At 39.0% G+C, this 16,459-nt stretch overlaps 2 protein-coding genes across 3 annotated transcripts in view; one reads left to right on the forward strand and one right to left on the reverse strand.

Annotated features, from left to right (window-relative positions):
- LOC128733581 (HIV Tat-specific factor 1 homolog) overlaps positions 1-10,858 on the forward strand; it is a 169,180-nt gene extending 158,322 nt beyond the window's left edge. Inside the window, exons 3-5 of the mRNA XM_053827265.1 lie at positions 172-338; positions 9,983-10,306; positions 10,432-10,858. Coding sequence (XP_053683240.1) covers positions 172-338; positions 9,983-10,306; positions 10,432-10,747 — 807 coding nt within the window. The 3' untranslated portion in view covers positions 10,748-10,858. The remainder of the gene's footprint in view (positions 1-171; positions 339-9,982; positions 10,307-10,431) is intronic.
- Positions 1-16,459, reverse strand: part of LOC128733582 (uncharacterized) — a 242,087-nt gene that overhangs the window by 120,463 nt on the left and 105,165 nt on the right. The gene's annotated exons all lie outside the window — the stretch shown is intronic.

The following is a 16,459-nucleotide window of genomic DNA, read 5'->3' on the forward strand; positions in this document are numbered from 1 at the left end:
GTGCCTTAATTAGCGCAGTTGTGTGTTTACCCCTTTCCAGTCAGCCTCAAGGGGCTACCAGATGGCCGGGTGCTGACCGGGAGTCCCTGTGTGGTCCCGATAGAGGGAAAATGGAAGTATTGGTTTTACTAATTAATGCATTGTTTTTTGTTCTGCTTTTTTCCACAACAGATTGAGTCGGTCAACTTGGCGCTCGATATTCTGGACAACTATGACGTACGTGGGCACAAGATTAGAGTGCAACGAGCTGAGTTCCAGTTAAAGGGCGAGTACAACCCGTCGCTGAAACCGAAGGTGAAGAAGAAGGAGAAGGAGAAGATGCGTAAAATGCAAGAATCGTAAGTATGACTCATTCCAAAAAAGCAAAAAATACGAGTGTCACGAAAAAATGAAAGATTTTGAACGCTAATAACTCTGCCAATTTTGAATGGATTTTAATGGTTTGAATACCAATCGATTCATAATAGATGTAGTAATTATGTGGTTTTTATAAAAATTTTCATTTTCATTCAATAAATAGTAAAATTTAACGAAAAGTTTCAAGGTCAAATTTCCGCATAGATTTTCTTTGTGATTACCTTGCTTAACAGAAACGGACTTTTAAATCTGTTTGAAACATGTGGATTTTTCTTAACAATCATCGATTATGGTCATGTCAGTTACTTAACTGCAGTTACGAGTCATGGTATGCGCCATCTGGATGCGGGAGGTCACTATGAACCCGTAACCGGTTCCCATAAGGGGACATTTCAATATCCGTAATACATGTCATGTTGCATATCAAAAAAACATACAACGCGACAAAAAAATTGCGATTGGCGACTAACTTACGTCTCTCAGAGATCATAAGGCTGATCCAGGTCCTGGATAAGTTCTTTCGCAATCCGTTCCATGCTTGGATCAGAAAAGAAAAGCTGCCCGGAGACTGGAACCGGGCAGAGGGGTTAACTGTTAAAACTGACTTTAATGATAACTGTCAGTTGTGCAAAAATAACTACTGTACTTTCGGTCAGTTTACTCGGTTCTGTATAGAATAGAGCAACCTCATTTTTCTGTGCTGACTTAATAATGAAGTTCAGCATCTTTGGTTCGAGCAGCACGTTCCTCGCAATCATGTGGAAGATTTATGTCTTGAATGAATTAATGTGGAAGATTTGTGCCTTGAATCTATTAATGTAGTTAGACATATGAATATTTTTTAACGAAGGACTGCGTCTTACGGCAAGATTTGGGATAGGGTGTCATTCCAAAAGTTTAACTTTTAGAAAAAAAGTGACAAAATCTTCGCGTCCCAACCGGTCGAAGATTCTTTACGACGATTGAACCCAGACCAATTTGATATCTGTGCTTGGGAAGTACGCCAGAAAGAGTGAAAAAGTCTCCTCGTCTTGACAAAACTTCTTACGACTGCGATTAAACCTAGACCAATTTGATGTCTGTTTTAGGGAAGTGTGTCAGCAAAATGACAAAAGTCCCTTGATTTAACAGCACCGATGTCAACCTTCCAGACATTTGTGCATGCATAAATGTGGGATCCACCAATTATTTTAGTTCCTGTGAGTTCTGGTTTTACTAATGTTACTAAAGTTTAAAGTAGGTACTCCACAAACTAATTTTGTTATATAAAAAATTAGACTGAGAAAATAAAATACTACGGAGAAAATGACAGGGTCCCAAAATTATGCATGCACAAATGTCTGGAAGGTTGGCATCGCTGTTCAACAGATCGCAAATTCTGCACGATGAATTTGATATCTGTGTTGGAAAAGTTCGGTTAGGTTTTAATACAATCCCGTATCAATGGGCAAGTTTGTCGTTTCATTGGAAGTGTAGTGAAGAGATGTGCTGCTGATACAATGGAATCGAATTGATAAAATCCCTTCAATGTGGGGGAATGGTTGGTAATAAAACCAATCTTTAATTTCTGTGAGGTAACAGGAAAGCAATAGTTTGTGTTCTTGATTTTTCTTAAATTGATTCGAAATGCACATAGAAATAACTATGAAGTCTATTGTGGATTGAAAGTGTACAATGTTACTATTTTGATAAATGTTACATACAATACATGTAACAGTATCATGTATATATGCTGCATTTAGCATGTATACACGAAGAATCGTATCATTACATGCATGGATACATGCTACTATCACTGCGAGGAAACTTACGTAACCCTACGTCACCTATGCGGTCGTGACTTGTACACAACCTCTGTCATTTTTATAACGATACTAGCTGACCTGACAGGGGTGACCCAACTGAAGAAAAGTAATAGCGGTCAGTAGATCTAGGAAAATTAATAAACCTAGATAGAGGCGATCTCTACGGGGGGCTGCCCTCCGCAGTGGCCGGCGCTTCCGAGGGTTACTATTGATAGTTTCTGGTGGTCTTGTTATTGATTAATGTTTTATGAAAGAGTCTAAAATTTCGAAAATTTCGAGTTCGATTAGTTTTTGAGTTACGCAAAAATTTCTGTTTGATTTGTATGAGAGTCTTTATCCCCCTACCACAGGGGTGAGGGGTCTCAAACCATCACTAAAAAAAATCCAGCCTCCAAAACCCCCGCATGTCAAATTTGGTTCCATTTGCTTGCTTAGTTCTCGAGTTATGTGGAAATTTGTATTTCATTTGTATGGGAGCCCCCCTCCTAAAAAGGGAGAGGGGTCCTAAATTATCATAGAAAAAATTCATGCCTCCTAAAACGCCCACATGCCAAATATGATTCCATTTGATTAATTAGTTTTTGAGTTATGCAGAAATTTGTGTTTCATTTGTATGCGAGCCCCCCCTTTTAGTGGGGGGAGGGGTCTCTAACCATCATAAGAACCTTCCCTGGCCCCAAAAACCCCTACATGTAAATTTTCACGCCGATCGGTTCAGTAGTTTTCGATTCTAGAAGGAACATTCGGGCAGACAGACAGAAATCCATTTTTATAGGTATAGATTTGTATGGAAGCCCCCCTCTTAGTGGGGGGAGGGATCTCTAACCATCGTGAGAACCTTCCCTGGCACCAAAAACCCCTACCTGCAAATTTTCACTCCGATTGGTTCAGTAGTTTTCGATTCTATAAGGAACATAGAGCAGACAGAAATCCATTTTCATAGGCATAGATTTGTATGGGAGCCCCTCCTCTTAGTGGGGGGAGGGGTCTTCTGCCATGGAGAGAACCTTCCCTTGCCCCAAAAACCCCTACATACCAATTTTCACGCCGATCGGTTCAGTAGTTTTCGATTCTATAAGGAACATAGGGATAGACAGACAGAAATCCATTTTTATAGGTATAGAAGATTTCTTCCAAGAGACGTTCCAGGAGATTCTTTCTGTCTCTTTCCTGCCTGTCTGTATCCTGTCTGTCTGTTTATCTATTCTGTCTGTCTGTATGTCTGCCTGTCCTGTAGTGTCTGCCTCCCAGGACGCCTGTCTAGCTGTCGCTTTCTGGATCTCTCGCTCTCTAGACTTTTTGGTCTCTAGATCAGTTTACTTTTAAGACATCAAGTTCGTATAGGTTCATATATATAGGGATCTCAATTCACCATAGAAAAAATTTCTGCCTCCTGCCTCCAAAAATCCCTACAAGCCACATTTGGCTCCATTTGCTTGACTAGTCCTCGAGTTATAAGGAAATTTGTATTTCATTTGTATGGGGTCTTAGTCCACCATAGAAAAAAATCCTACCTCCAAAAACCCCCACATGCCGAATTTGGTTCCATTTGCTTGATTAGTTCTAGAGTTATGCAGAATTTTGTGTTTCTTTTGTATGGGATCTCCCCTGTTAGAGGGGGAAGTGATCTCTAACCATCATAAGAACCCCGACCCCAAATACCTCTGAATACAAATTTTCAAGCCAATCGGTTCAATAATTTCACACATACAGAGATAGACAGAAATTCATTTTTGCCTCTGTTATACTATAACAAAGGTTTAAAAATTGGTGGAAAAACACGAAATTGATCCGAGGCCCGGAGGGCCAAGTTACATATACCAATCGATAGGGTTCGACGATTTGAGCAATGTCTGTGTGTGTGTGTGTATGTATGTAATGATTTTTTCTATCGCCTGTTTCTCAGAGATGGCTGAACCGAATGGTTCGCTATTACTTTTGTTTGAAAGGTGTTTTTGTCTAGTAGATCACTATTGAGTTGCTTCGTGATACGACGTTTCGTTTAAAAGTTATAAGCAAAAAAGTGAAAAATACGTGACACGGGTTTCTTCGAAACTACATGACCAATTTCATCGATCTTAGTATCAAATGAAAGCCCTTATTAAAGGTAAATTGTTCAGGAATTTTTAATTGAAAACAAACAAGTAGTTTAAAAGTTAGCCTTAAAAACCTGTTTTGACACGGTAATAATTATCGCCTGTTTCTTAGAGATGGCCAAACCGATTTATGCACTATTAGTCTCATTCGAAAGATAATATATCCTAATAGATCACTATTGAATGGTTTTTTTGATTGGACGTGTAATTTGAAAGTTATGAGCAACCGTATACACCACACCAAAATTAACAATAGTTTATAATGATTTTAACCAAGATAATTTACCTAATTTCAATTATTTTAATATCAAACGAGAGGTTTTGACACTATGAATATATATGCAAAATTTCATAAGAATTGGTTTTACCGGTTAAAATATATTAACCGTCGAACACTCGCGCCAACTTTTGTAACACAGTTGCTCGCGCGCACAACAGCCCCAAACCAAAGAAAACGTGTGCACTAGAGTTTTGACTGGGAAAACTTGGTTTTAGGTTTATCGAACCTTTGGAAGAGTTTCTTGAAATTGAAAGCTCTATCGTCTGGTGGAATTTAAATTTTGATTAATCCCCCTAAAAGTGAAATAAAAAAATTATTTTTCTTCAGTGTCAATATAACACATTGATGTGTTCTGCAAAGTTATAGAGCATATTATTACAAGAAATTTTGCTAAAGACAGTAACCTTTTATCTCTGCAGCGAAGATAGAAATATCTTATTTATTGTATATGAATTTGTAAAATCAGTTTTTCTATTTTTGCTCTTTTTGTAATTGTTGTATGGCTTTTTCATGTACTGCAAAATTGTACAGATAGTAAAAATACACAACTTTGCTGAAAATAGTATACCTCTATGTTTGCTTGTTTAGGAACTGTAGAACTTTGATTATAAAGAATACCCTAATTTTGACTCCGAATTACTCGACTACCAGCAGACGGATACATTTTAAACATTTTACATTTGCTGATAGTTTTGCTGCATAAATTTTCCCAACAATTTAAATTATTAATGCATTGAATAATTATGACATTTTGCTCACAATAAGTTTGTTGAAGAATATACGTTAGTTAAACAACAATTTGTAACTTTATAACAATATGGCGTTGAAAAACCTACACGTGTTGTATAAAATACGACAGCGTGAGCTAATAAAAATTGATGAAAATTATTCAAGAAAACTCTATTGATGTGATTCAAATAGAATGGCATTAAAGGAAACTATGCAGAGTTCAAAAACCTATAAACTAGACCTTTACTAGACAATGTATATGCTAAAGGATAAGACTTCCTCTTACAACTTACTTTTATTTGCACTTACTTAGATTAATAACAACTTACTTATCCTTACTCAGCAATTTCATGAAAAAAGGATCTATCAAAATTTAAAAGTGTTCCCATTTTGTTCAAATTTTGTAAAGTTTTTCAATTTTCAAAAATTTTATGTAAACCAACGCACTACGCAACGATAACCAATAGTTGAATTATGTTCCGAAGACGTGTCGATTTCTATCTCAAATAGCAAGTAAGACCGTATAACAAAGGTTCCTTTCACCACTAGGTGGATTAAATCGGGTTTTATAGGTATCGATTTAATAAAACTATGAGCTCCGCTAGAACCTTCTTCCCACAAAGTTTATAGAACCTCTTGAAGAGTTAGGCCTTAAACTCGAGTAGGTTAAGAACGCTCTGCTGAAAGCAGCAATTAAACCGTTCGTTTTGTTCGGCAAAGCCATAAAGCATGAAGTTTGCTGCGTAAAAAGCAGAGAGACAGCTTCTTCAATTTAAAATATATAACCATGAGCAGAAAAGTGAAAGTGTTACTTCAGATCATGTTGATTAATTTGATTCATAGCGACCATACTAAAGTATCCGAAAGAATACATAATAAATTTTTAGTAGTTTCCCTAGTTGTGCAGCATATGCGCATTAAATTTTAATATGCATATTGGAATAATAAGCGGCTTTGACATGTTCATTGTTCGTACTTCTAGGTATACCCTAACAAAAACGTAGCTTTATCTTATTATCTTATCTTATCTTATCTTATTAATACCGTCACCGTCACAATAAAGGATTCCTGGAAATAATTTTAATTATTTCTAATCATAGAAATAGTTTAAATTATTCTCTTGTCTGTATTAACATTTGCAAGATATCAGAGATTTATTACAAATGTTTAATCGGCCAGGCCAACTGTGAAGTATTGCCGCAAAGATGATTATACGAAATGAATTTTGTGTGAATAAGTTATTCACACATAGATGCATTTCTAAATCTACAGGGAATGAAGAAACGGGGACGTCTCGTGTAGCTTTGTTTTCGTTGGGAGTATCTTTGCTAATAAAGGTTAAGTGATACTCCGGACCCTCTGGGATGAACTTATGGTATTTAGACCAAAAGTCCGGCTGCAATAGGCCAAGGTTATAGCACCTTATTTCGCTTTCTGAAAATAAACGACAATCCCTTTCTGCAAGGAATAATAGTCTAAATTATTTAGATTATTTAAAATATTAATCAAATAAATAAATAAGAGGAAATTATTTACTCCCTAGTCAGTGTTGAAGATTTATCCACTAGATAGATTATTTCCGGATGGAACTAATATAACTTTCTTTGCTTATTTAGAATTTTCTGTTGGACACGACACGAATTATTTTGAAGCGACTTCTGATTATTTCTTGTAACAACGGCTCCACCATTTTCCAGTGAGCTTCTAATGTTGGATGATGGACAAGATAGCAGCTTTCAAATTCAGTTGTTTCACCGGCGCCAGTTTCTTTTTGTTTCACATTTCCTTAAACTACATTTTTCTGCATCTTGTCTTGCACGGGCTTTGGATGCTGAACATATACAGCTTTCGTTTTCTGCCCTTCTAACTACTTTTAAACCGGAAAATTATCGCACCTAAACGCACTTTTTTCTGGATGCCTTCGCAGCTAGTAACACTAAATTCTCCTTTTTCAAAGAACAATACATGTAAACATTTGAATATAAAATCATTTTTGGTTTACGGAAAACGAAAAAATTTGACATGAAAAATTTTCACGTCCATTTGCGATCGCGGTTTACTTCGATCTCTACCCTAACAAAAACGTAGCTTTACATTAAAAAGTCAACGCAAAATTTATGAAAAAGTAAAACGAAAATAGACGTGATAACCACAGTTATGGCATCTGGCATGATTGGATAAATAATTATTTAAATCCAAACAAAATGGCGATAAGATCGAAAACAATGCCATGGGTATAAACGTCTTTTAGAACCTCACTTCTTTATCTTTATCAACAGACATCACAGCCGGAGATAAGATCAATTTAAATTAAAAATTTTGGGTTAAAAAAATATTCACAATTAATATCAATATTATGACATTACTATTCTGAATCTTGAGAAAGGTGATCAGATGTCCCGGATTTTGCGGAATAGTTCCGGATTGGAATGATTTGTCCACAGGATGACCAAGTGTGCCGTATTGATTCATTTTTAACCTTCCAATTGAAGTTAATATTCTTAGAAAAATGCTACAGGCGGGCAGAGATCAAAACGGTTACATTTTTTCTTTGCATATCCCACCATGCAATGCCCTGTCAGACTGTTAATCAATACCATCGTTCTGTGCTGTCTCTTTATTGAAAGTGCTTGTCTCTTGTAAGCGTCGCGACTAGCCCGAATAAACATTTTCTTACGTGAGCTGATAAGTCGCACAAAATGTCGTGTTGAAATGTCATGCATTCGCCGTTTTTGCATACAGTAGCTGTTGGAATAGTATGGACAAGCGATAGAGAATAAGGTGTAACATACAAGGCTTGGCATACACTTTTCGCTTTGATTTTGCTCTTTTGATTACTACTCCTCACCCAAGCAGAATTTGAAAAAGTGGTGTATAGGGCATTTGTAGAGCTAGCAATTATCTATAATATTGCTGAAGAAAGTGAAGTTTTATCTTTAGTATTTACGGCGCTGTAGGGCAGCAATGCCGTTGGTAGCAGCCTTATAGCGCCATAAATACAAAATGCACAGTAATGCTTACTTCAGCAATTTTGTTGATAAAAGCAAATTCTACAAACGCCCCATACATCACTTTTTCAAATTTTGCTTGGCTGAGGAGCAGTAATCAAAAGAGCAAAATCAAAGCGCAAAGTGTATGCCGCCAAGCTGGGTGTAATTGTTGATGCGGTTTTGACCTAGCATTTATTTATTGAAAACTACTTCATTTTGGCACGATTTTTCGTTTGATCACTACTTGTGGGATCTGATAAGAATAGATGCAGTAAAGTTCGGTTTCAATTGTGAATATGGTACATAGCACTAACTTATACATGTCGGCGTTATTTTACTTTTCTCAGGCTCTAAATTTTTATTCTTATCAGCATCACTTGTAGAAGTGGAAAACTAACCACCTGAGTGAAATTGCTCGAAGTGGTTCTTATTGGGAACGTTCTCATTTTAAACCGCGTTGTTTGGAAGAAAGCTGTATGTAATGGGTGAGACTAAATTTATCTGAAAATTACAAAACGATTTCCAGGAAAATCTCTACTAACGAGGAACCTTATGCCTTGGAATAAATTTGTATTGTACTATAGAACGAATTTTGTTTTTTATTATCGTCCAGTAAGTACCGAATTCATCTAGAAGTATTTCCAGGTCATTTTAATCTAGAGGAATTGAATAAATGGGTATAAAGTTAAGACAATTTTAGGTCTAAATACAAATCGGTGAAAAAAAGTGGGACCAAAAATGAGAAAATGTACATAAAATGATTAAAGTACGTCATATCATGCTGACTTCATAAAACTTGAAATAGAAGGTGGTTTGGGTACGTTGTTGTCACTCTGTAATACAATGTTCCATGGTTAGAATGCACTTTGTGCAAAGATAGGAATGACGAAACTTTTTCTAGCAAATCGTAACCGGGTAAAATTATTTGTACAATATGTGTTCTTCAATCAAATTGTTTATGTTTATGGTTTTTATATCAATATAAAACGACATTCCTGCTTAATAAAACTGTGAATCTCTTTAATAAATAACACCGCTCAGCGCTCACTGCGTTGGAATGTCAATAAATGATGGCACTGTTGCAGAATCACACACCATCATCAACGCAAGTCGCGCATCGTTCCTGAATCCATTGGTAATCATCACCGTCGAGTGAGAACATCGCACTCTAATGTCGATAATAAATGGATGTACCGCGAATGACATGACACTAATTTGACACGCGATCAGTTTAACACCGTTCACTTCATTAGGCTTCTTCGTATTACCGCATGATTATCGCTGCTTCAAACCGCGTAAACAGCTCCAAGAGTCAACAGCTGATATTACATTGTAAATAATACCTCGTCGTCGTGCTGCTCGAACGACGTGATCTCAGCATGATTTCAGTCACTTTCGGATGTGGGCACTTTTAATTCACACTTGTAATTTCTGCACCAAACATAAATTGTACTCTCGACGGGTAGCAGCAGCAGCTAACTTCTTAGTTTTTACTGGGCAAATAACAGCTCTCTATTTCTTTCTAAGCTAAGGAGGCAAACAGGAGGGAATGGAAAATATTATTCCTATCAACTACCCACTTAACATATTTTGAGCATCGTGTTGATTATCCGCACTTTTTTAATGACTCGTCTCGATTTCCCGCTGTTCCCCTGCTATGCTCTGAACTCAGCTTTTGTCTTTTCTTATTTTTTTTTTCTATGTTTATTTCTATTTCGCACGCAGCCTGTTCGACTGGCGCCCGGAGAAGCTTCGAGGTGAACGATCCAAGCACGAACGGATCGTCATTCTCAAGAATCTGTTCGAACCAGCGCTGTTCGAGCGAGAGGTCCATCTGCTGCTGGAGTATCAGAACGATCTGCGCGAGGAGTGCAACAAGTGCGGAACCTGCCGGCGGGTGGTGCTGTTCGACCGGCACCCGGAAGGAGTGGCCCAGGTCACGATGAGTGATCCCGAGGAAGCCGACCTGGTGGTGAAGCTAATGCACGGCCGCTTTTTTGGCCAGCGCAAGCTTACGGCGGAGATTTGGGACGGTCGGACGAAGTACAGGTGAGTAGTGAGCGCGCGATCGCAAAAAAGTAAAATTTCAGTTATGAAAGCGGCGGTTAATGATTAATTAGGCACTTATTAAGATTTTTCGCATTTATATTTATTTTTTTTCATTTCTTCATCAGAGTTGCTGAAACCGAAGCGGATACCAACAAACGCTTGGGTAATTGGGAAAAGTACTTGGAAAAGGGAGAGGAAGAAGTGGAAAAAACCTCCGAGAAACCCGTTGCAGTTGAACGTAAATCTGAAGGAGAAACTGAAGCCCCATCGGAGCAGGGTGAGAGCCTGATCGAGAAGCAAGAACACTCCTCTGAGCCTAGCGAAAGCCAAACGAAGCAACCAAATCCGAACATTCTGGCTGAGAAGGTTGACGAACCGGCCATGGACTTAGCAAAAGATAATCCACCGGAACAGGAATTGCCGAAAGAGTCCGCCGATTAAGCAATGATTTCAGAGACGAGTATTAACAGTACCGGTAAGAGGTAGCTAATAGTTTCTAAATTGCATCATTCTGCCAACTACAGTTGTAATGCTGTATGATTAATATAGATGTAATAGGAACAATGTTTTACTGTTTGGCTTGAATAGAGCAAAAGAAGTTCGTGGTAAACGTTCAATTCAACGGTTACGAAAATGTTGTGATCTAGAATTTTGAAGAACATTTTAAGTTTAACATTGCAATTCTTCAGCCAAAACAGCAAAAAAGAAGAGGTACACTTCTCCAGAATATTTCGGGCAAAAAATTGCTCACATTTTGCGTTGCACTTGGTTGCGTTTTTATACCATTAAACACTGACCTTTATTTAAAATATATGTTCCCCCGGCGCATTGGCACGCTCACACTCGCTGACATTCCAATCCGAGAATCACAGTGCTTCAGTGTGCCGTCAGAATTAAATCCCTACACTAACCACTTTATTATCCAACCGTTTCATTTCGGCTTCCGAACTTTTTTTTCCTTCTTTCATTTCTCAGTCACTCCAGTTCTTTCTTCTCGCCGGTCTGCCCCGATGATCCGGTTGAGCGGTCGAATTTACCGGCTCTGTTGGTCTGGGCAAACAAGATTTATACCACCAACGACGATGGCGAGGTGATGTCGATGTGTGCAACGGGATGCGATCATCCTATCCTGTCCCAGCCCGCAGAGGCCAGCCTTCACTTGCCAGTGCACGCGAAGTTCCGATTCAGGGCCGTTACGAGTATTTGGGTTTTTAAAATTTCACACATGTCGGCTCTCACATCCATCCATTCCGACCGACGCTATAGTCAAGTCAAGTGCGCTCCCGTGCCTGCGCCACGGATGGAGTTCCCTCAATTCACGCGAGTAATTTGCACGGTTAGTCATGGCCGGGCGCTTTTTTTTCCCGAAGGTTTAAATAAGAAGAAAGCGGCAATAAAAACTGAATCTGTCGCAATCGTCAGGAACCACCCGTAATTTTTCCGTTCACTCTCTGTGTTGGAACACAGAAAACATGTACCCCTTCCTTTTACGACTTAATTTAATTGGAAAGGAATGCCGCTGACTGTAGATCGTTGAACTCGCGGAAAATTCTCAAACGGATGTTTCTCTTTGACTCGGCTCATTCAATGTGTTAGCTGTCGGCTCAAATTAATGTAGATATGAATGAGTAACTTTTACCGGCAAAACGACGTACCCACTTTGCACCAGGTGCAGTTCCTCTGTAGTACGTTTGAGATTATGATCGCAAGCCTTGCATTCCCCAAGTCATAATTTTTTGCAAAGTTCACAGACGCGGTATATGCAAAACCTTTAATAGGTGGTAACCTTACGCACCGAATTCGAATGCCATTCCAGTTCGCAAGTCCACGAAGTCGACGCTTATAGTGCCAATCAAATAGCAAAGAGAGGTCTCCCATAAATCGAAAATATTCGCCGGAGTCCCGGAGCCTCGCCGGTCGGACCGTCCGTAGGTCCGCTAGCCGTGGATTAAATCTTTACCTCGAGTGCAGGTTGTAAGCGATTAATATTGTTACGAAAGACGGCACAGACGACGACATCAAGGGGTTTCTCCGGCCCGCAGCCAGCGCGCAGTAATTAATGACCTTAATTTGCAAGCTGGCAATCAGCGGAATGGAAATGAACGCAAAATTGACAGCGAAATAAAAGCGAAACAACGAAAAAAAAAAACATATGCACTCGAGGCGATGTGTTACTTTCGGACGGTAGAACCACGGGGCCGATAAATAATTCTCGCGAACTGAAAGGAAGGGAGGTCGAATTCCAGTAAATTTGTGATTCTTGACACATTTCCATCACTAAACTCAAAAGATTTTAAATTCGAAAACGATAATCGCTTGCTTAGAATTTCTTTTGATAGCTTCTGGTGCGGATTTTCTGTAGGGATTGATTGATACATCTTCTTGAAAAATAAGCGATGACCTAATAGGATGTAAAACGTAACTTGTCAATGCTTCCGGAAGAAATAAAGCCGCCGGTTCGCCGGTCGAATCGATTGTAACCAGGGCTTGTTCGTTCACTTTGACTCAACGTTGATTCATTTGTCAGTACCGTCTCAGTCTCAGTCTTATTAGTGACTAAATGAATGCTCATTTAGTTACTAATGACGTACTAGCATTGTAGCATCGTAACTACAACAGATACAGCAAAATTTTATTCAGCAAAATTGAAGATGATAACTAGTTCTACAAATGTTCCATACACAACTTTGTCAAGTTTTGCTCGGCTGAGACGGTACTGTCAAATGAATCAAAATTGAGTCAAAGTGAACGAACAAGCCCTGATTGTGACGATCGAATCAACAGCGTTCTCTTTGAAAAATGGCGAACATGGGCTTAGAACTCTTCCACAAGTTAAAAAATTCACTATTCACACATTAGTGGATGCATGTGGTTTGCATAATTAAAATTTCTTTCCACTCCAAGATTGAAGCTATCAGCGTTCGAAGGAGCCAGGTTATTGCAATTGGCCTCCGAAACTCTCACTATTCGCCTATCCTGTCATGTGTGCAGGACTATCAAAGGATTTATCAACGTGAGTTCTTGGGTGGACTTTTAGATGTATTTTGACCCGATCTAGATATTCCGGAATATCCTGAATAATATTGATTTGATACGCCATTTGTCATATTTCTGATGAAAATTCAAAATGGCCAATTTTTCGTTCCGGTAGAACCGATAACGGATATTCCGGAATGTCCAAATCGGGTCAAAATACTTCCAAAAGTCCACCCAAGAACTCGCGTTGGAAAATTCTTTGATTTGATACCCCATTTCCCATATTTCTGATGAAAAGTCAAAACGGCCAATTTTGAGTTCCGGTAGAACCGACAACGTTTGTGTTCCGGTAGAACCGACAACGAACATTTCGGAATGTCCAGGTCAGCTCAAAATGCATGCTAAAGTCCACCCAAGAACTTACGTTGAAAAATCCTTTGATTTAATACTCCATTTGCCATATTACTGAAGATAATTCATAGTGGCCAATTTTCAGTTCCGGTAGAACCGACAACGGATATTCTGGAATGTCCAGATTGGGTCAAAATACATCCAAAAGTCCTCGCAAGGACTCGCGTTGAAAAATCCGTTGGTTTGATACCCCATTTGCCGTATCACTGAAGAGAATTCAAAGCGGCCAATTTTGAGTTCTGGTAGAACCGATACCGGATGTTCCGGAGTGTGGGACACTAACTTGCGCTCAGAGTTTTATTTCTCATGCTACTTATGACGTCAAAAAAATCCCACTGCGATCTGGAATATCTCCGGGAAAATGGAACCATAATTTATCAACTTATTTTTTCATTAAAGGTCAATCTAATGTGGTTCTTTTAAGACTAATTGCATGGCGATCGAATGAAAATAAGTGGATATAGAGCCAAAAGTGTAACTTCAAGTAAAGGTTAATCTGCACCTCACACGTGCGGCAATTGGGAACAGTTAATTGAAAGTGTTAAGCAAAATCTAATAGCGATTTTACAAGCGGGGAAACCGACGGGTTAAGCTTAGCAAAGCTTTTTTGCCGAAATCGAAAACACTGAAAACTTTCGATCCTTAACACATGCTCTAGTGTAGATGCTCTACATTACGGTAGTGTAGGCGATAATCATTAGCGCAAGCAAATGAAATATAATGCACACATGATAGTAATTACATACAATAGTACAATTACAAATGTATCCGAGAGTCGTCGTTGAAAGTTCAGTTAAAATCAAGTTGAAGTCGAATCATTCGTAGACTTCATTGAATCGCATTGCCATAAATCGGATAGGACGGACTACGACCTGTAGCACGACCGTAGTTTGCATTTCGTCCATGCAAGTGCAGGAAATTGCTAGCTCTAAGGTATCGTTCGGAAGCACAAGAGATCGGTGGACTCAGAATGGCGGGGCAGTCAATATCTCGTAAGATCATTCTAGCCAGGAACATGGCTTGAGCCTTGGCACGTCTTCTTTCAAGAGTCTACAGATTAAGCAAACGGCAACGTTTCTCGTAAGGATGTAGGTTGCTGGAATCTAGCCCAGATAAGCACACCAGATCACAGATCCGAATTTCAATACAGGTCGCGGAACTCTTTAGCGGGTTTAAAAATAAATCCAAGTTGCTTATTAGCTTTGAAGATGATGTCGATATCGTGTATACGGAAGGTTAGTGCGCTATTTACGACGACATCAAGAACAGGAATAGGATGGACGCGTTATAACAAATGTTCCGCATTGTTGTAGCTTAAACCCATAGACTTTTTTACGGTGAAAGAAGATGGTGATGCACTTTGAGATGCCGACGGCGACGGTGAGAATGTTACTCGAGCACAAATCTTCAAATGTGTCCACTAGACGTAGTCGCAGTCCATTTTAATTACATTAAGATTAAGTATATAAAAAAATCGACAGTCAGGAAACCTGACAGATTATTTACAGAAAGAGAAAAGATCGGTCCAAGATTGCTCCCCCGTGGTACGTCAGAGCTGTTGTAGAAGGATTTAGGAAATTTGGACCCGAACTTCACACTCAGCCTACGGTGCTTTAGATACGATTGTAGCCACTTGCAAAACGGTACGGAAACTCCTTAAAGCTTCTCACACCATGCAAGAAGGATCCACCCGATCAAACGCTGCTTTCAGATCCATGTCTTATCACCCTTCTTGTGTATAGGAAACATAACTGAATCTCTCCATGGAGCTGGGAATCCAGCAGTGCAGGATTGAAGGATTGAACAATAATGAAAGAGGTTTAGTGATCACTTTTTCAGTCTGCAAGATGAAATATCTCCATGTCTAGTCACTAGCGAATACACTCAAGTCGCTTTTTAAGCGAAGGATACGTCCCGCGTAAATCAAAATCGCGTAAATTCCGAAATTCGCGTAAAAATCGCGTAAATTCCAAAATATGCGTAAAAAAACCAAAATTTCGCGTAACAAAAACTTTGTGGATTTCAACACTACGCGAAAAAATAGACGTTTTGAGCACATCCGCGTAAAAAACCGCGTAAATTCCAAAATTCGCGTAAAAAATGACTTCAAAGTATTGTAATTGAGCGATGGTAGTTTCGACAACCTCTTCAGTTACACGAAAAACGTTGAGGTTGATGAGTTCGTTAGGAGTGTTTCTAACAGTAGAGGCAAGTTGTTCCAAGGAAGCAAGAAAACAGTCAAAAGCCTACTTGGAGTGTGTTGCAAAGAGGTTGCATATATCGCGCCACGTTGGTTTTCCGATCGTTCAGAAACAGGCAAGCTATCTTCGTTCTTTTCAGAGTTGACAAATGGCCAGAGTTTCTTCGGATTTCTGCGAAAGTTTCCTTGCACTCGTATAGTATATTATTTATTTAGAAGATGGTTGTAGACTAGAAAATCACTTCATATACGGTTAAACTATTGTTTGGTGGTTTGGCAGCGCGAAATGCGCGCAGAGCAGAAGATCTTGCACGATCTTGCCGGAGATATGCGTTTTCCTATGGAGGCTTGCGAGTGGGTCTGCGTATGGCATCAAACCCACGATCAAACTGTTCAAAGTACGAATGAATTGATCAACAGTGGCGTCGACATAAGAAAAGAATAACTAAGAGTATTAGTCGACTTGCTCAATTGCCGTAGCTAGGCCATTAAAATCGATTCTGTGGAGGTCTAAGCCGGTACTGTCAAAGTGTCAATAACATTCTCAAACACGCCAGGGATCAGCA

Source organism: Sabethes cyaneus, chromosome 2, assembly GCF_943734655.1.
Source record: "Sabethes cyaneus chromosome 2, idSabCyanKW18_F2, whole genome shotgun sequence".
Lineage (NCBI taxonomy): Eukaryota > Metazoa > Arthropoda > Insecta > Diptera > Culicidae > Sabethes > Sabethes cyaneus.